Below are 22,178 nucleotides of genomic sequence, written 5' to 3'. Positions count from 1 at the left end.
CCACTCTGATAGTACAAAAGAGGCTTTATATATATTTATATATGTAAGTATATAAATATACATACTTACACATATATATATGTGTACAAATATATATACTTACACATATGAGAAATTTTTTCTACCACTGAAGGTTACAAAACAATTACAAAAGAAATGCATGTACATATTAGAAAATTTAGAATACATGAAAAAAATAAAATTTAATAAAATTGTTGTATTAACACTCTGAAGTATATCTTTCCATATGTTTTCTGTGCTAAAACTCACACACATGTACACACATGCACCCAAATAGCATCAACTGCTAAAACTTAGCACAAAAACACATAAGCCAAAATAATATGATCAATATTTGGTAGTATGGTTGGCTAAGTACTGCTTAACATTGGGGTTCTTAGAATTTGAAATGTAGGTGGGATCCAATAATGAAAAAGTCCAATTTTTACTTTAATGCCATTAAGTTTGCCTGAGTGGTACTAGCAATGCCTCTGTAGTATGTATGTTTAAAACATCCTCTCTAAAATGACAGTATCCTCACAATACTTGTCAAGAATAGATTGATGGGTTTTTGTGTTTTCATGCTTGTTTGTTTTAATTGAACTGCTTGACTTCAACTCTGAGGACCGTTCTTTATGGCCTTGACCCTTACTTTAAATCAATTATGTTATTTTAAAATACATCTCTAATAATTATATCTACAGGAAAAAAATCATTTAGCAGTAGTTCTCAATGTGGTAGAATTAGGAATGTTTATTCTTTACCTACGTTTTCCCATCTGTATTTTCTAATGTTTCATAAAGACATATAGTATTAATTTTATTATCAGAAAAAAAATTATTTAAAAAGAAGTAAGAATAGATTGATCCACTTTCTACCTGATGTAGAACCACATTAGAACCCTGGGTTCCAGAATAACAGACTTATTTCATTTCATTTAATGACAAATCTTTGAGGTCAAACTCCCAGGGTTTGTTCCATCCCTTGCAAAACAGCATGAGTGAGAATTTGGTTTTCCTTTTTGGGTAACACTGCTACAAAGCTTGCTGATAAAGCTCTTTAATTTTACTTTCTGCAAAACAATTATTTCTGGAGCTAAACTGAGATGAAGCTGATAATGGGTCTCAATTCTTCAACTTTAGAGCAGAAACTAAAGTCATAAAGTCCTGAAATACTCTCCAAAGCCAGTCCCATCAAGCTCAAATAGCCCTTGGAAACGTTTGCTGAAACTTGCCATTTGGGCATTGTATCTCCTTCATTCTGGCCACTTTTCACCTTCTGTTAAAGCCACAGAAACCTGGGGAAGGCAGAGGAGATTTTTCAGCTAATCTTCACGGGAGCCTTGAAAAATGATTTTCTTTCAGGGAGGCATCTTCCAGAATAAAAGAAACATGAGTGATAAATTTTAAAAAAATAATCTGAGTGAGAGTTATGTAAAATTAACAGATCTGAAGTCATTCCAAAGCCTGCTAGCTTTTAAATGTGCCTGAGGAGCCATCGCCAATGCATTCCATTGAAAAAACCCAGGGTGCCTCTTAAATGTGTCTCCTTCTATCCGTGGAAAGTCCTTTTGCTGTGTTAATGGACATCAGTACAATTCAACCAATGTTTATTGAGTACGCCTAATATATGCTTAATGCTTAAACAGATGGAAGTACCTCTAATAACCTCCTCATTTGCTTTTCATGTGACATCCCACACAATCAGCCTTGATGGAAATCACGCCGTAACTGGAGTGTTCTCTCTCTGTTTTTGATTCCAGCTGTGAAAGTTCAGGATGAGCTGGAGAGTGTAAACCTACTTTAAAGTCCAAGAGAAATCTATTGGCACAAAATAAAAGCTGTACTATTTATTAAGGTTGTGCAAATAGCTATTAAACTTACTTCTCTCAGCATTGCTTTCTTTTTTTTTTTTAATGAAGACAATTCTTCTCGAGATTGCCAAACTAAGGCAGAAGGAAACTTTCTCGATCTTTATAATGCTTTCATCAGATAACTGATATAAAATATCTCCCAGAGTACTCTGTCTCCTCAGACTTGGGAGGTTGTTCTTGAGAAGTTAGAGATAAACAAATATGGCCTTAATAAATCCATCTAACATTGTAAATACACAGTTTCTGGTTCTTTTTCCCTTTGGGGCAATAGGCCAGGTTTCACCAACAATTTAGATATTCTGGTCTTTCTCAAAAATGTCATTGCACACTGGCTGGGTGGCTCAATTGCTGGGTGTGTCATCCCCTGCACCAAAAGGTTGTGGGTTCGATCCCCAGTCAGGGCACATACTTAGGTCATGGGTTCAACCCCAGTTGGGGGTGTGTACAGGAGGCAACTGACTGATGTTTCTTTCTCACATTGATGTCTCTCTTTCTCGCTCTCTGTCTCTCTCTGTCTCTCTCTCTCTCTCTCCCTTCTTCTCTCTCTAAAATCAATAAACATATCCTCAGGTGAGGGATTTTTTTTTAATGTCATTACATCAAGAATATTATGTCTTGGCAAATTGTTTCACAAAAGTAAGTTGTTTTTCAGTAGTTTTGCCATAATTATAAATCACCTGCCTTCTGGGAAAACTGATAACACACCTTTGGCTGGGTGTTGAATTTGGACTAAAAAGAATCCCATGAGGAGGGAAATGTTTGCCTTCTGAAGAGAAGGTCCTGGGGAGAGGAATTAAACCTGACTCTTGGCAGCCATTAGTGAACAAGCTTGGAAGAGCAGTTTTTGGGGCAGGAATATTTAGAGGGTTTTGTCTGCTTTATTGCCATTGAGGGTTTGTGGTGTTTGTTTGCTTCTCGTGCACTGGCATTTCACCCTTATATTAGTTTGCTCAGGCTGCCAGGACAAAACACCACAGACTGAAGGAGGAGTAGGGGTCAGGGACTCTTAAATAACAGAAATTTGTTTCTCCCAGTTCTGCAGACTGGAAGTTTGAGATCAAGGTGTCAGCAGGTTTTACCTGAAGCCTCTCTCCTTGGCTTGTAGTTAGTTGGCTGTTTTCTGGTGTCTTCCCTCTGCGCATGACTGTGTTCTAATCGCCTCTTCATGTAAGGATAGGCATATTGTTTAAGGGTCCACCCTGATGATCTCCTTTTAATTGAATTACCTCTTTAAAGGCTCTACCTGCAAATACAATCACATTTTGAGGTACCAGGAATTAGGACTTCAACACAGGAATTTGGAAAGAACGCAACTCAGCCTTTAACAGCCCTGACTCAGGGTCCGCTGGCCAGATCTGTAAGACCTTGTCTCTATGCCGGTTAGGAGGGAAAGTGAGAAGGTGGGAAACATGAATTTTTAACAAGGTCTGTCTGGCTGCCGCAGCAACATTTTTTGCTTCTCCCCTCCAACATGGAAGAATTAAAAAGTTCACTGAGAACTTTGAGCACACTTTGCTTTCTTTCCCTACATTTCTTTTCGTTTCTCCCAAGTAAAAATGCGCCTCTGTCGGTCTGCATATCTCAATTAGGAAGTCACTCTCCTTGTGTGTGCCTGTCAGTGACAGGAGAGAGCTGGTCAGTGCATCTTGTTAGTCAGAGCTTTTTCATGGACAGACACCTCGGAGATCACCTACCACTTGTTGAGCACCCACAATGTGCGGAACGCTGTACCGGTGCAGAGGTGCTCTCTCATTTATTCCCCATGGCAGCCCTGGGAGGTGGGTGCCATTATAGGAACTATTTTGCTGATGTGATCATGGAATTATAGACACGTTTGGTAATTTGTGGAGAGTCCTACAGTGTAGTGCCCTGGGGACCAAGGACGTGAACCCAAGTGGTCTCATTCCAGACCTGAGCCCTTAATCTCTTCACAATACCTTTCCCTAATGCTACTGATATAGAAGAAACCTGTGTGTGGAAATGTAACTGTATTTTTCTGAGTATCCAATAGAGTCATCTTCAGGCCTCACAGAAGGCCTAGATTCTAGCTCCAGCTAGCAAGATTCTACTAACACTTGCTAGCTGATCTTGACTTAGTAAAGTAATCTCTCTGAGCTTGTATCCCAGTTATGTAAAATGGAGGAATTGTGTTAGATCCACATTTCCTAAACTTCTAGACTGAAATTCATAAGAAGATGTACATTGTATTTTGCAGCCTAGCGCGCACACACTCATTCACTCACTCATGCACTGTATTCTTGGAACAAACGTTCATAAAACACTCACTCTTACTACACGTGAAGGCCTTCTAATATTTTTTATTTATTCTGTTTGTTTAGTACTGGTGTGACCTACTCAGTTCAGTCTGTCAAAAAGCTAAACTAGAGGACCCACTTTAGATTCCTATAATTCTAAAATTCTGTTAGTCTACATGGATTTTATTTTAAATACACAGTCATGAGAGAAATACAAATTAAAGCCACAATGAAATACCACCTTACACCTGGAAGAATGGCATCATCAATAAATCAACAAATAAGTGTTGGCAAGGATGCAGAGAAAGGGACCTCTGGTGCACTGTTGATGGAATTCAGATTGGTGCAGCCACTGTGGAAAACAGTATATGAAGGGTCCTCAAAAAATTAAAAATATCTCCCCCAATAACTTGCAGGTGGGGGTCACTGCAGCATGGATGCCCAGAGACAGGTAATCAACTTCAACTTTGGGCCAGCTGACTTGAGGCAGGGGGTGGGGGCAGGGGAGTTGAGGCAGCGGGCTGCAAAACTGCTATGCTCAGTATTGTTAGAGATACAAAAAGAATTATTAGACTACAAAGGCATTGAGATTAGTGTTCTTAAAATGAGCCACAGGTCATCAGATTTTGCTAAGATTCTTAACAACACAGAGGATTATGTTCAGAAATTGCTAGCTGTTCCAGACAACTTCAAGGAGATTTTTGTACCAGTAGGTGGCTCTGGCCAGTTCAGTGCTGTCCCCTTAAGCCTAATGGGCCCAAAAGCAATAAAGTGTGCTTTGTGGTAACAGAGCTTGGCCAGCTAAAGCTGCAGAAGAAGCCAAGAAGTTTGGGACTATGAACATCATCCACCCTAAACTTGGGAGTTGTACAAAAATTCTAGACCCAGCACCTGGACCCTCAGCCCTGATGCCTCCTACATGTATTACCCACGAGACCATGCATGGTGTGGGTTTGACTTTATCTCTGGAGTCAAGGGAGCAGTGCTGGTTTGTGACATGTCTTTAAACCTCCTATTCCAAGCCAGTGAACATTTCCAAGCTGGGTGTGATATTTGCTGGTGCACAGAAGGACGTTGGCTCTGTGGGGGTCATGGCGGTGTGGTGATCATCTGCAGGGGTTCACCCTCAGAGAGTGCCTCCCAGTCCTGGAGCTCAAACTTTATACAGTACGCCTCCCTGCATCTGCATCTACGACATGGTCTTGGTCCTGGAATGGATTGTGAACAATGTCAGTGCAGCAGCCATGGACAGGCTTAGCTCCATCAAATCCCAAATGATTTATGATATCATTGATAATTCTCAGGGATTCTATATATGTCCAATGGAGCTCCAGAACAGAGACAAAATGAATATTCCATTCCACATTGGTAATGCCAAAGGAGACGATGCTTTAGAAAAAGGATTTCTCAATAAAAGCTCATTTTTGTTTGTTTGCTTGTTTTGTTTAGCTCCAGATAAACCTGTTGGCTAAATATAACCTCCCTGAAAGGGCACATAGGTCTGTGGGAGGCATCCAGGTCTCAGTGTAATGTGGTCACCATCAAGGATATTCAGAGCTGGCAGCCTTCATGCAGAATTTTTTTGGAGATGCGCCAGCTGTGAACACATTCTAACCAACATATATTCTAACTTTGAACAATATCCAAAATTTAAAGTAACTTCACAATGGCTTCAAAAACTTAAACATGGTATTTTCCTCAAAGAAATGTGCTTATTATAGAGTCTTCTCTTTATTTTTCCCCAAAGAACAGCAAAACATCCACAGCTCTGCAAAGCTAGTGGGATTAAACAGTGCCTTAATTTTGACTTGAATTGAAAGCATTTTAAAAAAGTCTTCCCTTAGCTTTTCTAATGATTCCAGCTTATTTTGTCTTTGCTGCTACTTTTTCTAGCTAGATCTCTGTACTCAGACTTACTTGTATACTTAATTAGGCAAATGCAGTAAAAGTTTCTGGGGACACAAATATGCAGCAGAGAGGGGTGGGGTCCTCTAGGTGCTAAATCTTCCTTTCCAAAATGACAGCAGTGGGGACTCCTGGGTTGGAGAGCTGTTCACTCAGGTCAACAATGACCATGTGTCACTTCACAAGGTTTAGAAGTTCCCTGATTAATTTTATGTTCAGTGGGTAGGTAGAGAGAAGTCTGTGGCCAGAGTGATGCTGTGAGCTCTGGAAGATGCCTGCTGAAGAGTCTTTCCCCCTATTGTTTAAACAAGTTCAATCCTAAAGCATCTAAAAAAATTCAGAATAGAACTAGTGTGACCCAGCATCCCACTTCTGGGTATTTATCCGAAGAAATTCAAAACACTAATTTGAAAATATAAGCAGAACCTATGTCCAATGCAGGGTTATTTACAATAGCCAAGACATGGAAGCAACCCAGGTGTCCATCAATAGACAACTGCATGAAACAGATGTGGTGCACATATACAATGGAATATTACTCAGCCATAAAAAAGAATGAAATCTTACCATTTATGACAACGTGGATGGATGCAGGGGTGTCCAACCTTCTGGTGTCTCTGGAACACTGGAAGAAGAGTTGTATTGGGCCACACATGAAATACATTGTGATACTTAAACACACAACAAATCTCATAATGTTTTCAGTAAATTTATAGTTTTGTGTTGGGCTGCATTCACAGCCATCCTGAGCCACTTGCAGCCTCAGCTGCAGGTTGGACACCACTGAGATGGTATTATGCTGAGTGAAACAAATCAGACAGAGAAAGACACCATATGATTTTAATTATATATGGAATCTAAGGAAAAGAATAAATGAACAAACAAAATAGATACAGACTTAATGGATACAGAGAAGACTGAGGGTTGCCAAATTTGAAGGGGGTTGGAGGACTGGGCAGTTACAAAATAGTCCCAGGGACGTAAAGTATAGCACAGGAAACATAGTCAACAATGTTGTACTAACTACGTAGGTATGGTGTCAGGTGGATGGTACACTACTGGGGGATCACTTCGTAAGTTATAAAATGTCTAACCACTATGCTGTGCACCTGAAATAAATATTGAATGCCAGCTGTAGTTGAATAATTAAAAAATTTAAATACATAGTCATTTATTTGAAGCAAATGAATATTACATACTATAGGGAACGTCTGTTTTACCTCCAGTCTGAGCTAATTGCATAAGAGTAATAACAATAATGGTGATGATAATAATCACTTCCACTTACTGCATATCTTCCATGTGCTAGAGGACTAATATGCTGTATCTCCTATAGTTTATATGTTATAAGTGTTCTTAGCTCTGATTTTAAAATGAGGAGACCAAGGCTCAGATTAAGTAATTTGCTTAAGGCCACGCAGGTAGTAAGTAGCAGGGGTGGGATTTGAATTAAGTTCGTTCTAATTCCAAAGCCCTTACATAAAACATTTCTTCTATGGGACAATGTATATAGGAGTCAAGAAGGAAAAATGAGGTCTGGAAGCTGCAGCAGCTGAACATAACTACTTCCCTAATGGTTTGCTCTCCCCAGTGGAAACAACTTCGGGGGTATTAAGGTACCACTGTCTGTAGCAGTAATTAAAATCTTACCTGGGGAACTTTTCCAATCTCCCCCAACCCAGGTCACCTCCAGATCAGTTAAGTCAGAGTCTCTGGGGTGGGACCCAGGCCTCCATTTCTGAAAGCTTCCAAGTGGTTTTGATATGTAGCCAAGCTGGAACCTTTGCTGTGAAGTCTTGGTTAAAAAAATTAAAGGACTTTAGTGCCTTTTCTATTTCATTCCTGCAAACAAGATGTAAAAGCCTCTTCAACTGCTTTTACAATGCTGAAATAAAAGACTGTTGCTATTTCTTTGGAGCACACACACACAAATTTCAGGGACCTTGTATCTGGTCTTCAAAACTAGAGGAAGTAGAGAATGCTAAGGGGATGTATGGAGAGGTGTTACAAGCACCTATCTCTGTGATACTTCAAAAGTCAGCTCACATGATTTTTTTTGGATATTTAAGTCTTTTTTTATATTTCAATTACAGTTGACATACATTGTTATATTAGTTTCAGGTGTACTGCACAGTGAGTAGACATTACATAACCTATTAAGTGATCATCCCTATACACCTCACACTCATCTGATACCATACACAGTTATTAAAATATTATTGACACAGTCCCATGGCCATTACATCCCTATGGCTATTCTGTAACAACCCAGTTACACTTCTTAACCCCTTCACCTTTCTCACCTATTCCCCCAACCTCCCTTCAGTCTGGCAGCCATCAAAATGTTCTCTGTATCTATGAGTTCGTTTCTGTTCTGCTTATTTTTTAGATTCAATTATTGATAGATACGTATTTTTGCCATTTTATTGTCCGTATTTTTTTTTCTTCATAAAGAAGGCCCTTTAACATTTCATATAATAGTGGTTTGGTGATAATGAACTTCTTTAGCTTTTTCTTATCTGGGAATCTCTTTATCTGCCCTTCAATTCTAAATGATAGCTTTGCTGGGTAGAGCAATCTTGGCTCTAGGTCCTTGTTTTTCATCACTTCACCAATCCCTTCTGGTCTGCAAAGTTTTTGGTGAGAAATCAGCTGTCAGTCTTAAGGGAGCTCCTTTGTAGGTAACTGCTTTTCTCTTGTTGTTTTTAAGATTCTCTCTTTGTTGTTAATCTTTGGCATTTTAATTATGATGTGTCTTGGAGTGGGCCTCTTTGGGTTCATCTTGTTTGGGACTCTCTGTGCTTCCTGGACTTACATGTCTATTTCCTTCACCAAGTTAGGGAAGTTTTCTGTCATTATTTTTTCAAACAGGTTTTCAATTTCTTGCTCTCTCTCTTCTTCTTCTGGCACCCCCATGATGCCAATGTTGGTATGCTTGAAGTTGTCCCAGAGGCTCTTTATGTTATCCTCATTTTTTGGATTCCTTTTTCTTTATGCTGTTCTGATTTGATGTTTCTTGCTTCCTTATATTCAAAATCATTGAATTGATTCTCAGCTTCCTCTACTCTACTGTTGATTTCCTTGTAAAATATTCTCCCATTTCAGTTACTGTTTCCTTCATTTCTGACTGGTTATTTTTTATGCTGTTGATGTTCTCACTAAGTTCATTGAGCAGCCTTATGACCAGTGTTTTGAACTCTGCATCTAGTAGATCACTTGTCTCCATTTTGTTTAGCTCTTTTTCTAGAGTTTTGTTCTGTTCTTTCATTTGGTACATGTTTCTTTGTCTCCTCATTTTGACAGGCTTGCTGTGTTTGTTTCTATGTATTATGTAGAGCTGCTATGTCTCCCAGGCTTGGTAGAGTGGCCTAATGTAGTAGGTATCCTGTAGGGCACAACATTCAGCTCAATTTCAGGCAGTTCTAAATGGTAGTTGTTCTGTGGTTTAGTTATAACTTTGATGTGGTTGTGGGAGGAGGTGAGTACTGCATTTACCCATACTGCCATCTTGAACAGAAGTCCATAATTTTGAAAGTCATTTTTTGTATGGCTAGAGAAACCAGTTAATGAATTAATCAGAAGTCATTGTAGGCCACATTGACCTGGGACATTGTAGAAATAAACAAACCAGACTTTAAGTAACTATAAATATTATAAGTCATCATATTTTCTTAAAAAGAGTTTCAATGAAATATTTCTGCTTTTTTACATGGATTATGGTAACTCTGATAAAAGCAAAGACCCTCTTTCACATCATTTTCCCACAGGAATAAAAAGCTACCTTTTTACTAACCTCCCACCCACCCTGATCTTACACCTGTGTTATTACAGCATGCGATCTATGCATTCCATTTGAAAACACAACTGACCCACTCTCAATTTCACTCTGTTCCATGCACAATTCTCTAAAACAGGGCTGTGTCACATACCGGGGTTTTTCCATGCCTGAGGAGACATTGATTGTTGTCAAAACTATGTGCAATTTTCATACTTCAGAGAATGAATATATAGTATTATCATAACAGAAAAAAACATTCTATTGTGAATACAACCAGCAAATGGCAAGCTTGACTACAGCTTAGGCCAACATGGAGGCGACCTGCTTCTGTCCTGTTCTTAATAACAGTGCTCAATGTTTGCTTACAGAATGACGTGGCTGCATTTCTGAAACCGATATCGGAAAAGATTCAGGAAATCCAAACTTTCAGAGAGAAGAACCGGGGAAGTACAATGTTTAACCATCTCTCAGCCGTCAGTGAAAGCATCCCTGCCCTTGGGTGGATAGCTGTGGTGAGTCCGGATGGAGTGTCACCCCTGCACCTCATCACATTTTTGGAGTGTATAGGAGAATCCATGGCTCCCTTCAGGTTCCTTCATCCTCTCTCTGTTACACTGAAGGCAGAGTCTGTGCAAGCTGACTTGTGCTCTTTCTTATGCTGTTTAAAGTTCAGTGCTTTGTGTTCTAAGATGTGGAAAGTGTTTCATCAATCTTTACAGAGCAAAATTTGACTCCAGCTTTCAAGTCAACATCTCCATTGCTTTTCTTTATCTTTAAGGCATTTTCTTTCTTATCCTATTTTTTTTTCCTTCTATGCTTGGGTGATGGTCCTGTTCTCTCAGTCCCCCAAACCCGGTCCTTATGTCAAGGAGATGAATGATGCTGCCACCTTTTACACTAACAGGGTTTTAAAGGACTACAAACACAGGTACGTACCTTCTTTTACTGACCAAGTTTTCAGTTAATCGCTTATTAGACATTTGTCCCTAATATTTGTATAGTTCATTACTGATTCCTTTCAAGGTCTATTAACAAATTTACTATAAATGTTAATGAAAAATCCTATCTTTGCAGGAAAAGCAAAATGGAAAGTGTTTTAGAAAGTCTGCCTCACTACATTTTTTCTTGTAGTGAATAAACTCTCTCACTTGAATGCAGGTTATCTGGTACATATTTCCACGTTAATGCAAGAGCTCGATGATGATTTGTGATAGACCAGCCCCATGTGGTCACAAAACTTTTACAGTGATCAAAATAGAGTTGGTGGGTGAGCAGAGAGAAGAAAGGAGGAATCAGAAAATGAAGTATAAATAAAGAACAGAAATGAGATGAGACAATAAACCAGGCCAATAAGAGGGAAAGCAGAGATTGTGGTAAGATTGAAATACAAAAGACATTTATAAGAATAGCAATGATTCAGAGAGCTGTTGGGAGAACAGATGAGTCTGAACCAATGGGATTGCCCATGGAACCAGCTTTTAAATTTTAAAACCATTGCTTTCTAAGCCCAAATCATTGATCTTAGAGAGGCCTAAATTAGGGTTAAAATTGAAAATGGGACCAAATGGAAAGGTATCAGAGCTGAATATCCATGAAAATGTCTCCTAAACTACAGTGCTACCTTCCTACAGTTCATTGTGTATCAGGCAAAGAGGTCTTATAGCTTTTAAGAAGGGCAGCTTTAGGAGACTTAAGTGTGCCTTTTTCCTCTTTCACGCCACGGGAACTTCAGATAAATTAATTATACCCAGTAATATACCCAGTCTTCTGCCCCCAGAAAACTGCGGCTGCAGCAATGGTGCCCAATGATACAACTATAAATGTTGCCATGTTATATCAGAGACTATGGAATTGTGCAATATGAATGAGAAAAGGCATCAAAAATGCAAGAATGCAAGATGCTTACTCTTCTCACATAAAAATAACAGTTCAGGAATCAATGTTGTTATGAAAGCTGGACATAAAAATTATGTTGGTGTGAACCTACGCCCATAGGGACTTCCGCATCATAAAAGATCTTCTGTACCTAGCCTTTTTTTCAGGGCTGGACACTTTAGGCACCACCTAGGTCTCTGCCTTTTTGCATGTCACCTTGGAGGCTATTTTTGGTTTTATCTCAGGTCATCAGCTCCTGGCCTCCTCCCAGTCCCTACCTGAGTGTCTGTTGGGCCATGGATGTGAGCGATTCTCTTTAGGCGGCAGCATAGCCAGGAGGGTTGTGGTTTTCCGCTTTTTTTTGTACACACAGAAATAGAGCCCAGTGTTTGCCCCTTGACGCCAGCTATTGAGTAGAAAATGTACTTCTGGCAGTATCGACAACTCAATTACACTTAGTGGATCACCTGAACACTATTATATGCCAGGGAAATGCAGCCAGACGTGTGGATTCATTCACTTCACTTCACTTCCAGAAATTGTCAGATCAGCTCCAAGTCACCGGTCAAGCTTCCAGGGGTGGTAACCTGTCAGAGGCAGAACATTGCACAGCACTCGCAGTACACCCACTTACGGGTGCACCCAAGCCAGCTGGGCCTTCACTCTGTGGGCTCAGGGCTGCTGCAGGACACTGCAGTCCTTTGTCACTCATGCTGCCTACCTGCAGACAGGCCGTGGTAAGGGAGCTGAGCCAGGCTTCCTCATGGTTTAAACAAAAGTGCTGTGGGCAGTGACCTTACACCTGGCGTAACTGGTTGTTTAGCTCTTTTTCAGTAAATGAATAGAGTAAGTTAATTACTTCGACATTGGCCTCTCCGAGTCATAATTATTAAAATCACGGGCCCCAAACATAGCTTCTTCCAGGGCAAATGAAAACTGAGGATGGGCTCATAGCTCCTACTAAATGTGTTGTCTGGTAGAGACGACTTCAGGCTAGAAGACATCATGTTGCTATTCCTTATTACAAGTTTTGCTAGAACTTTCTTCAAATCAAAAATCATGCTGTAATAGTTAAACAAAAAATGAATTTGCCTATCCATGTTTGGACTTTATTGCTTATTAAACTTTTAAAATAGATACATGCAACCTGCTATTTCTAAAATGTCTATAGACATGTATTCTATGTACATATACACATGTACATATGCACATATATGTATCAAAGAATCATATAAATGTGTACATTATATTGAAGTGATTTTAGTACTCGAACAACAGCTGTTGTATATGTTGTCTCCTATGTGCAGGGCATTGTACTAAGACCCTCACACACCCCATAGGATAAGGAAACTGATATGAGAGACGTATGAAGCTACATTTGGCCTTTTAGGATTTGACTGTGAAGATATAAGTGAAAATGAGGTTTTTCACAGGTTTGAATAATATATACAGTAAATCTTACAATATAGAACAAAACCACACTCACGCGTTTCATCTTCGAGGTGTAGATAATTACGACTTTGGTTCCCAATGTCACTTTTCTTAAACGGCATCAGTTAACACGATGGGATTCTGAACGTGGTGGCACTTCTCATGGAGCTTTGCAAGGAGAACAAAACGGAATGCGTCCAGAGTAAAGTCATTAGTGACAAGAGCTTTGGTAATAGAGATTCCCTTCAGTGGCTGTCTTCAGATGAATGGCCCAGGCTCATGACTAAGTTTTTGTTAACTGAGACTTCATCATTTTCTCATTTACCATGAATTCATTCAAAGTGGAAAAAAGTGTGTGGGTGGAAATTATCCAAAGAAAATACAACTGTTTTTGCCTATCTACAAGTTTACTATTTCTAAGAGTCATCTCAGTCCTGTGTGTTAATCCTGTTGTAAAAGGTAAGCATTTACTGCATCTTGGTTAAGCTAATCGGGATAAAAATGGTTAATACCCTGGTTCGCTTGCATTGCCATGAAAAATATCCAGTTAAAGTAATTTAAGTGAATGTTACGTTTAGAAGTATAGAATGATACCCATTTATAGAAAATCATTTTTCTTATAATAGCAACTTCCTTACCAGTCTAAAATTCTCAAATTTGGTTACACTTCAACCAAATAAGTCAATCAAATTATTAGAAAACAAGCCAAAGGACTTTTTTTTCTTTTCAATACCATTCTCCTTGGTGAAAGCACATTGTTTTTCATCATGCATTAGAGGCAGTATGGAAAGAAGGGGTCACCTCTCCATAGTCATCTGCCCACTAGAGGTGACGTGAGGACACATGACCTAAACTGGCGTGGTTCTGTGGGGTCCCCCTGTGGTCCTCTCTGCTCCACATCTGGAGCTCAGGGCACTCAGCTCTCCTCAGGAGAGACCTGAACCACCTTTCTTTCGAGGTTCTCTTTGGAATCAGTTCACAGTGACTGGACTAGAAAGACAATTGCTCCACGGTCATCCAGCCTTAGTTACTGGATTACTAGGTGTCTCCCAATTTTTTAAAATCTGATTTCAGATCCTAACTCCATTCTTTTCCACTCTCTTTTATAACAGAGCAATTTACACCATGTGGATTGGGTGACATTTTTTTAAATCTGATTTTAAATCCTAACTCCACTTTCTTCTACTCTCTTTTATAACAAAGCGATTTACGCCATGTGGATTGGGTGAAGTCATATTTGAACATTTGGAGTGAGCTTCAAGCATACATCAAGGAACACCACACCACAGGCCTTACTTGGAGCAAAACAGTAAGTACCAAGCCCTCTTCCACCTGGAAAACAAAACACCATAAAAGTATTCACTCCCAGTAGCCTAGTAATCTCATACTTTCAAAGTTACCTTAAGGAAAGCATAAGATAAAATATACATATAGAAAATGTTTATGACAATGTCATTTGTCATAGGACAATCTGGAAACTGCCTCCATGACATGCAGGAAGAAAGTGGTAAAGGTGTCGATGGTAAGAACACTTGACAACCATTAAAAATAACATGATAATTACATGGGAAATTTAGTGAAAGTCGGTTTAGCGATAGAGTGCAAAAGTTTATGAGTACTCACATGACGTCTATATGAAGAAACTGTGATAAAAATGGAAGGTAACAGGAAGGTTTGAGATTGTTGTTAATTTTAAGGAGATAGAATTATGGATAAAATGTCTCTTGTAATGTTTTTGCTTGCTTTTTGATGTTTTAAAGCCTACCAAATAATATTTTTGAGTCCTTAAGCAATTCTAGTACTTTGTGTGATATCCTAGTCCTAGGTTAAAATCCCAGGCTGTGTCTGTTCCCACTTTAGTTCCCATGTGAGATGTTGATCTGACCTTTGTCCTCTTCTTCTGCCTTCTCTCTTATCCTCCCTCGTCTCACTGCACCCCAGCACTGCTACCCTACTCATGGAATCCTGACCACATGTAGTGCTGAGGTCGAACCAAATCAAACTGTTGTTCCAAAATTTGCAAGTTTCAGCCTTTACTGCAATGTCCCAAACATACATCATGCTCTGTGACCTCAGTTCCCTGGGGAAGGACCCCCTCCCTCTTCTCCAAGACTTCACTTCAACATCACTTCTTTAAGACACTTACATTGATCTCCATCAGCCCTCCGTCTGGAATTGATGCCCTCCCTTTATGCCTCTTTCATTGCTTTATTATACCTCAACCATAGCCCTAAAATATACAGTTGTAACTTTTTGTGTGTCTTTGGAGCTCTTTCATTTGACTGCAAACTCATCTCTGTCTCTAGCCCCTAACATAGTTGTAAAAATACGCAGATGCACAGTTCAAAACACTGGTAATCAGAATGCTCAGAGAAATGGTTGAGGATAGTAGCAAAGTAGAGGAAAAACTGAAGGCTATGAAGAGTGAAATTAAGGAAAATATACAGGGAACCAACACTAAATTAGGGAAGGAATCCAGGACTCAAATCAATGGTTTGGGTCAAAAGGAAGAAATAAACATTCAACCAGAACAGAATGAAAAAACAAGATTTCAAAAAAAAATGAGGAGAGGCTTAGGAACCTCCAGGACATCTTTAAACATTCCAATATCTGAATCATAGGGGTGCCAGAAGGAGAAGAAGAAGAGCAAGAAATTGAAAACTTATTTGAAAACATAGTGAAGGAGAAGTTCCCCAGTCTGGCAAAGGAAATAGACTTCCAGGAAGTCCAGGAAGCCCAGAGGGTCCCAAAGAACTTGGACCCAAGGAGGCACATCATAATTACATTACCCAAGATGAAAGATAAGGAGACAATCTTAGAAGCAGCAAGAGAAACGGAGACAGTTACCTACAAAGGAGTTTCCATAAGACCATCAGCTAATATCTCAAAAGAAACCTTGCAGGCAAGGGGCTGGAAGGAACTATTCCAAGTCATGAAAGGGAAGGACCTACATCTGAGATTACTCTATCCAGCAAAGCTATTAATTAGAATGGAAGGGCAGATAAAGTGCTTCCCAGATAAGGTCAAGTTAAAGGAGTTCATCATCACCAAGCCATTATTACATGAAATGTTAAAGGGACTTACCTAAGAAAAAGAAGATGGTTAAAAATATGAACAGTAAAAGGACAAGAAACTCACAACTATCAACAACCAAACCTAAAAAAACAAAAACAAAAACAAAAACAAACTAAGCAAACAACTAGAACAGGAACAGAATCACAGAAATGGAGATCACATGGAGGATTATCAGTGGGGAGGGTAAGGGGAGGAATGGAAGAAAAGGTACAGGGAATAAGAAGCATAAATGGTAGGTACAAAATAGACAGGGGGAGGTTAAGAATAGTATGGGAAATGGAGAAGCCAAGGAACTTATATGTATGACCCATGGACATGAAGTAAGGGATGGAATGCAGGTGGGAGGGGTGATGCAGGGCAGAGGGGAATAAAAGGGTGGGGGAGAACAGAACAACTGTAATAGCATAATCAATAAAATATATTTTTAAAAAATTAAAATTAATTAATTAAATAATTTAAAAAGGAAAGGAGTGCTTATGATAAGAAAATGTTGCTTCAGAGATAACATCCTATGTACAACATCTTTTGACAGGTTTTATGCACAGAAACCTATGACATATGCACAGAAACCTATTTCTTCATATTTTTGTTCTCTTCTAAGAGTTGGGGTAAAAAAACTATTACAAATTATTTTTAATTATAGGTTTTTATTTGAAATACAAGTCTCAAGTATTTTGAGTCACTTGTTTTCTTCTTTCAAATTGGATTTTGAGTTTGCACTCTGTGGGGTGTTAGAGACCAACTAACTGCATGCATGCTGCTGGATACTGAGTTTCCAAGGGCGTATTGCTTTGAGAAAGACTCATTCCCTCTGAGTTAGCAGCTGGAACTGAGTTTGCCTGCTCCCCGCTCCTAACCTGTGTGTTCAGGCTGCAGCTGTGTCAGACAACTGTTGCTCTCTTCAGTTGTCACGGCAAAATGCAAAACGCTGAAGCCAGCCATTTTTCTGGACATAGTTGGCAAGAGGGTCCGTGTGCCCAAGTGGGGGTGGGGGTGCTTCCAGGGAAAGAAGCAGCTGCTGCACAGTAATCCATCTGGAATTCCTTATTACAATTACTGTGGCAAATGCAATCTTCTAGTTCTGTCAGAGTGTCTTCAACATGACTGTGGCTTAGGACTGTACACCAGAAACTTCTTGCAGTCTCAAGGTAGTTTAATTATTGGGACCAAAGGAGTTCGGCTTGAGGGAGACTCAAGGGAAATCACTAATTTTTACTCATTCATTTATTTAGTAACTATTTATTGCTATCTACCACGTGAAGAGCACACATTCGGCATTATGTTTATATTACAGTTTCTGCCATCAAACAGCAAGTTTTAATTATGAAGCAAAAATAAATAACACTATAAGGCTATGTCAGAAATAAACCTTGCTAATTAGACTCCTGGGTGGGCAAGAAGGGCAACGACGGGGCTGGCACTGGGTTTGGGTCTTGAAGGATGAGTAGGTGGTTCCTGAGTTCAGCACACAGGACGTGAACAAGGTACTTTCAGAGAAAAGCTGGTAGTTTCACAAAGAGGAATGAAGCAAAAGGTGAGAACAGAAAGGCAAATTGGGGCCAGCTGGTGAAATCCTTGTGTGGATGCTCCTCTGTGGTGCGCAAGTTTATTTTTCCTTCACCATAGGTTTTTAAGCGGAAAGTCGTGCGAGACAGATGGAAAAAGGAAGAGATTAGAGGCCCTGGAACCTTGGGAGACTTGTGGATGGCCAGGGATGGGGGAGTTAGTAGGTGACCTAGAGTGAGACAATGGCGATGCAAAGAAAGGGGCGGAGTGGACACTGAGTTGGAGGACAGAGGGAAGAGACAGTGCGAGGGGTCGGGGGGTAGATTAACTCCAAACACAAAGTTTCCAATCTGGAAGTCTGGGAAAGTCATAATAACATCAATGAAAATAGGGAGATCAACAGGAGGTGTTAGTACAGAAGCAAGAAAAATATTCACGAGCTTTCACCGTGTTGTTTTTAGGGTGCAGGTGAGACGTCAGTGGAGGAGGAGAGGTGTGGCAAGCAGGTGAAGTGCAGGTCTGACCATCACTGAAGTGAGGGAGACCTAGAGATGATAGTTACATACATGAGAAGAGAGAGAAAAAGAGAATACGATGGAGGACGAGATCTTGGAGGACACCATTATTGGAAGAATGGTGTAGATCAGTCAAGGAGACAAGAGAACTAGAGAGTCCAGGGTCTCAGAGCTCTGAGAAAGATGGACTGGCTATCACTGTCCCTGTAAGGACTGGGAGAAGGCTGCCATCACCTACCTTATTAGTGACCGTTAGACAGTAGTTTCTGGTGCCCTGGCCAGGTGGCTTGGTTGGAGCATGATCCTATACACCAAAAGGTTGCGGGTTCGATTTCTGATCACAGTTTGGTCTCTGGTTTCAAGTTTGGTCTCAGGTCAGGCACGTACAGGAGGCAACCGATCAATGCCTCTTCCTTTCTCTGTCTCTCTCTTCCTCTCTCTCTCTCTCTCTCTGTCTCTCATCAAAAAGAAAAAGAAAATAAGAAAGGAGTTTCTGGAGTGTTGGAGGTAGATGCAGGCTTATAGAATTAAGGAGTAAGGTGTTATGTAATGCTCTCTTGGTTATTTATTGACCAGTTGTTTTATTTGATAGATTGATTACTGCCTACAAGTTCAAAGTCTGTCTTTTGAAGTTTTGGGATGATTTTATTTTTACCTGCGCTGTATCTTCACTAGGATAAGTGTAGGTTAAAAATAAATATCTACAAGTTTATCCACAATAGTTTAGAGTTAGCTGTACTATAAAGCTCTAAGTAAGCTTGTTATATTTAGAACTATTTTATTGTCTCATAAATAGCTTTGAGTTTTATTGTTAGTTGATAAGAACACATAAATGTTTTCTAGAGTCTTTCAATCTTTCTCTCTCTAAATCAAAACAGTAGTTACTTTTAAAACTGCCTACTTTAATGATCAAGATTATTTTATTTGCCAGAACTTCTTCAAAACCAAGAGTTTGAACCGTCTAATTTTTTTATCCTCACCTGAGGACATGCTTATTGATTTTAGAGAGAGGGGAAGGGAGAGAGAGAGAGAGGGAGAGAGCCATCGATGTGAGAGAGAAATATCAATTGGTGGCTTTTCATATGCGCCCTGACTGAGGACTAAACCTGCAACCTAGGCATGTGCCCTGACTGGGAATTGAACCCTCGACCTTTCATTCAACAGGACAACACTCCAACCAACTGAACCATACCAGCCAGCGCAAGAACTTGAACTCTCTATACCCGAGGGCCAGCAACTTAATACACATTCCTAATTTATTTAAACCATCACCCCAGGAATATTTTAATTCAGGTGTGTTTGTATAAAATTCTTTAATGTGTGATGTTGAAGGGAGTGGTAGAACTGCAGGTACCCTGTTGCCCACTCTCTTTTCCAGCATCTTAGGAAAATCAGGAGGTTGTGGTTTATGGGTGCATGCTGAGGTGCTTCCCAGAGCAGGTCAGGGGGTGCCTGGATAGGAAGACACCCTGAGTCAACTCAGCTGTCAGTCCAGCCCAGAGTGGAACCACAGTGGGCACCCCAGGCTCTTATTCACTACTAAGGTGCCATGACTTTGGGTCCAGCCTCCACTCCCCAAAGACCCCTCCCACCCCCCCACCCCCCATACACACATGAGTTCCTGAGACTGGGCCTCCAGGTAATCACCTTCACAGCTGAGTGGCTTTATCTGTCGCCCTGTCCCTCCCCAGTGAGAAAGGGCAGTGACAGATAAAACATCTGACCCATCCTTTTTTGGATACTAAGTGGTAGCAAATCTTCCTTCTTTAAAAGTGACTTTTATCTTTTCAAATAGCCAAAAGCCACTGAGACCCTCTTTGGGGAAAAATTAATCCAAATCATAATTCTTTTTAGTTAAAAGGAGCAAAGTACAAAGGCAGGAGTGATTTCTTGGTCTGCATATTTTGGTAAGCAGGTCCGAAGGCAATTCTAAAGGAAAATTTTGAATAGCAGCACTTTCATTAAGCACGTGAATCACACCAAAGGTTATGCTTTGAAAGCCAATACAAATGTGGATCTTTAACTGTGATTGCCAACGATTCAGTCCCATGTATCTGTCGCAATGACAACACTCATGTCCCTGCTGTTGGAATCCCCTTTCTTTCGCTTCCTTGGTCAAATTCAATCCATTCATCCTTCAAGGGGATTTCAAACGGTCTGCTCTCCCAGAAGCCTCTCTGATGTCTGCCTATGACCATGTCTTGCCCTAACCTGGAAGTTTTCCTTCCCCTCCACAGAACCTCCATAACACGTGTTAAAATCTGTGTTTCTTATACGATGCTTAGCACTTTCTACTTTATAAAGCCGTTACTTATTCACTTCAGTAAATATTAACAAAGCACTGTTTCAGGTGCAGGGCCATTACCGGTGATATTAAGATGAATATTGAATGGCTCTTCAGAGCCCATGCGTGGGAGATGACTGAATCTGACTTCACAGACAAATGAGGGTGTTCCTAGCAGGTCCTGGTAATAGAGAAACAGGAAATTTCTTCTTAGGGGAGCTCCAGAAAACCTACAAAAGGAGAGAACTTTGAGCTGAACCTTGAAGGATATTTAAGAATTTTCCAGAAAGTAAATTGGGGAAGAGCCTTCCAAACAAAGGCACAGCCAAGTTCTGAGCAAAGTTTAGTTCTGAGCAAAGATGCAAGGCCGCTAGTCAAAGTGCCAGGAGTCTGGAAACGCAGCAGTGTCCTCTCTCCCCCGAGGCTGTGAGCGCACTGACAGCAGAGTCCTTTCCTGGTCCCTGGGATCTGCAGCAGTGACTGGTACAGGGCCTGAAACCCACACAGTGTCAAAACACATTTGCTAAATCGAACATATTTATTTGCAATCACATTTCTTCACAGTGAAATTTTCACAGTGTTACTCCATTAACTATACAGATTGTGTACATTGTTCAAGAGCCACGTAAATCGAATTTCTTTTTTCTTCTTTCAAATCATGGTAATTGAAACGAAAGATGCATGTTAGTATAGGGGCATATTGGTCCCCAGTGCCTCCCCTGCACCTGTCACATGCCAACTGCCTGTCCTTTGCCACCTGCACGGCCCTTATTCCCATTTGGTATAAACTCAGGAAATGCATATAACGTTAGATTAAGCAAAAGTGTTTTCTTGAGAAGGGATGGGGGAAAGGTGCAGATTGTCTTCTAAAGATGAAACAAACCCTTCATAGAATATAACATAGCGCCAAGCCCAGACCACAGTTTGTTGGTCCAGATTGCACCCCTGATGTAAGCTGAGCTAATAGCAGAACTTGTCCCAGACCTACACACCAATTAAACTTTCCTGTGAATTCTGGAACTGAAATTGAGGCAAAGGTTACTCTGTCTTCATGTGCCTTGACTATAAAGCTCAGCAGATATTGATGCTTCTGTTTTCTTTTTATTTTTTGCTAAGTAAATAACATATAATACTGAGGCAAATGTAAATCCACTTTGGCGCAGCTATTATTTTGCCTCACCCCTACCTTTGCCATCTACCAAGTAGGAATAATTAGAGCAATACAGTAGTTTTCTTACGAACCTAAAATCTGAAAGAGGATCAAAAACCTTGATTCAATGATAGTGTAGACCTAGGCCTTTCTGGCCAAATAAAGTAATTGCTCAGATAATGCAAGCCACGTGTCCATCGCTCTCGGTCTCCATGAATGTTGGCTATCTATAGTTTGTCTCTTTAATGAGTATACTCTGCTATCTTTAACTCTGGGAAATTTTCCCATGGAAAATTTAATTTTATCTTTCCTTTTACTTTATGAGAAATTTTATCTTCAAGTTGCCAATGCTGGCAGACAGGAAGAAAAGACAATCTGGAAATTCGAGATTTAGTTCTGATAGCAGGAGCAAAGCAAGGCCAAACTACTAATTGAGGCTACTTGTCAAGAAAATTTGTGCAGAATAGCTGGATTGCTTCAGCAAATCAGAATGTGTTCAATATGTTCTGGACTCTGCCCCGAGGGCTTGGT

The 22,178-nt window shown here is 40.1% G+C and overlaps 1 protein-coding gene, 1 long non-coding RNA gene and 1 pseudogene across 2 annotated transcripts in view; 2 read left to right on the top strand and 1 right to left on the bottom strand.

Moving 5' to 3' along the window:
- LOC139440792 (uncharacterized) overlaps window positions 1–18,725 on the bottom strand; it is a 49,327-nt gene extending 30,602 nt beyond the window's left edge. Inside the window, exons 1-3 of the long non-coding RNA XR_011650988.1 lie at window positions 18,452–18,725; window positions 13,173–13,285; window positions 6,601–6,658 (exon numbers count right to left, since the gene is read on the bottom strand). This is a non-coding gene — a long non-coding RNA (uncharacterized lncRNA). The remainder of the gene's footprint in view (window positions 1–6,600; window positions 6,659–13,172; window positions 13,286–18,451) is intronic.
- CAP2 (cyclase associated actin cytoskeleton regulatory protein 2) overlaps window positions 1–22,178 on the top strand; it is a 127,444-nt gene that overhangs the window by 83,285 nt on the left and 21,981 nt on the right. The window contains exons 5-7 of the mRNA XM_053921073.1: window positions 10,180–10,323; window positions 10,654–10,739; window positions 14,321–14,426. Of these exons, the coding sequence (XP_053777048.1) occupies window positions 10,180–10,323; window positions 10,654–10,739; window positions 14,321–14,426 (336 nt within the window). The remainder of the gene's footprint in view (window positions 1–10,179; window positions 10,324–10,653; window positions 10,740–14,320; window positions 14,427–22,178) is intronic.
- LOC112309077 (phosphoserine aminotransferase pseudogene) lies at window positions 4,263–5,731 on the top strand (annotated as a pseudogene).

The sequence above is a fragment of the Desmodus rotundus genome, chromosome 3 (assembly GCF_022682495.2).
Source record: "Desmodus rotundus isolate HL8 chromosome 3, HLdesRot8A.1, whole genome shotgun sequence".
Classification (NCBI taxonomy): Eukaryota; Metazoa; Chordata; class Mammalia; order Chiroptera; family Phyllostomidae; genus Desmodus; species Desmodus rotundus.
Note: the sequence above shows the minus strand (reverse complement) of the source record. Positions and strands in the feature narration are given on the sequence as shown.